This window comes from Tigriopus californicus, chromosome 11, assembly GCF_007210705.1.
Source record: "Tigriopus californicus strain San Diego chromosome 11, Tcal_SD_v2.1, whole genome shotgun sequence".
Taxonomy (NCBI): domain Eukaryota; kingdom Metazoa; phylum Arthropoda; class Copepoda; order Harpacticoida; family Harpacticidae; genus Tigriopus; species Tigriopus californicus.
Window position 1 is genome coordinate 10,762,635 of NC_081450.1, and position 1,306 is coordinate 10,763,940.

Genomic DNA, 1,306 nt, shown 5'->3' on the forward strand with positions numbered 1-1,306 from the left:
GTTAAACAGTGAATGTGATATCACCACCGTCGTCGATCAAATTTAAGAGGTTTTGAGAGTTACTTTTGACCTTGCGTTGGCACACCTCGTCTTCCGAAGGTGACTAAATTGCCGATTGATTCGAACTTTTGTATATGAACTTGACTTGTTTGCCACTAGTGACAATATGTTTGCATGTTTAATGCCATGTTTCGACATCTACTTGGTCACAGAAAAAAGAAATGTGGTATTAGTGAACATGTGGTCCACAATTGGAACCAATGCAGTGTTTTTTCTATTGTTCACTTTCCGAATAATTCTTAATGCTCACTAACCATTCAGAGCTCTGGGCCAAACATGGAAAGGAGGCATCATTCTGATAACAAGCTATGATTTCCCGTACGATAATACTTGGCTTTTTCAGCAAAAAAAGCCCGATTAAAATCATCTATGTAGCCCTATATGTTAGCTCAAGGATGACGTTATAACTGTAATTCAGTGGTTCATGGTTAGCTCTTTAATGGTCCACATATCACCCAATTTTCAGATCTTCTTTTGGTCACCCTTCTACTCCAAAGGTTTGTTGACAACCTTCAAAAAAGCATGCAATCTTAGTGAAAAACACATCAGTTCCTATCGCTGTCATTTGTCACTCAATCTGAACTATGGGCCCAAAGAAAGGGAGTGGCAAGGGCGGTGCCAAAGGATCAGCCGCCTCAGGGGGTGATAAAGAGGGCGGCAAGAAGGAGAAAGGCGGGGGGAGTAATAGCGTGAATGTGCGGCATATTCTGTGTGAGAAACAGTCCAAAAGTCTGGAAGCCTTGGAGAAGTTGAAAGCCGGGCAAAAGTTCAACGAGGTGGCCGCCACCTACAGTGAGGACAAGGCCAGATCCGGTGGCTCATTGGGCTGGATGATCCGTGGATCCATGGTGGGACCATTCCAAGATGCGGCTTTTGCCTTGCCCGTGTCCTCTTTAGGCAATCCTGTATATACAGATCCGCCCGTCAAGACCAAATTCGGATATCATATCATTATGGTCGAGGGCAAGAAATGAGATTGGTCCGGCTTGTTACAACCCATGAAACTGGGCTTTGAATTTGATAAAACCTTGTTCATTAAACGACCTTTGACTTCGCTTACTCAAGGCCAGAAATGGCTGAATCTTCAATCTTAATCTGAAATGAGTTCACTTAAAACTTCGATACAAACGATTAAGAGAGTGCTCAATTAAACATCGCAGTAAAAAAAATTGCCAGAGACTAGCTAGCCACAGGCCTAAAATAATGGATCACAGGACCTGAATTGTCCTTTTCATTGGGTAGAGGT

At 43.0% G+C, this 1,306-nt stretch overlaps 1 protein-coding gene across 1 annotated transcript; it reads left to right on the top strand.

Annotated features, from left to right (window-relative positions):
• Positions 1-554: 554 nt before the first annotated feature.
• Positions 555-1,119, top strand: LOC131890138 (peptidyl-prolyl cis-trans isomerase NIMA-interacting 4-like). The gene has a single exon (XM_059239428.1). It carries the CDS (start codon positions 645-647, stop codon positions 1,032-1,034), a length of 390 nt encoding a protein of 129 aa, XP_059095411.1. The 5' UTR covers positions 555-644; the 3' UTR covers positions 1,035-1,119.
• Positions 1,120-1,306: the final 187 nt, after the last annotated feature.

Excerpts from the sequence above, each read along its gene's own strand:
- LOC131890138 (XM_059239428.1), top strand. The coding sequence starts at position 645 with ATGGGCCCAAAGAAAGGGAGTGGCAAGGGCGGTGCCAAAGGATCAGCC.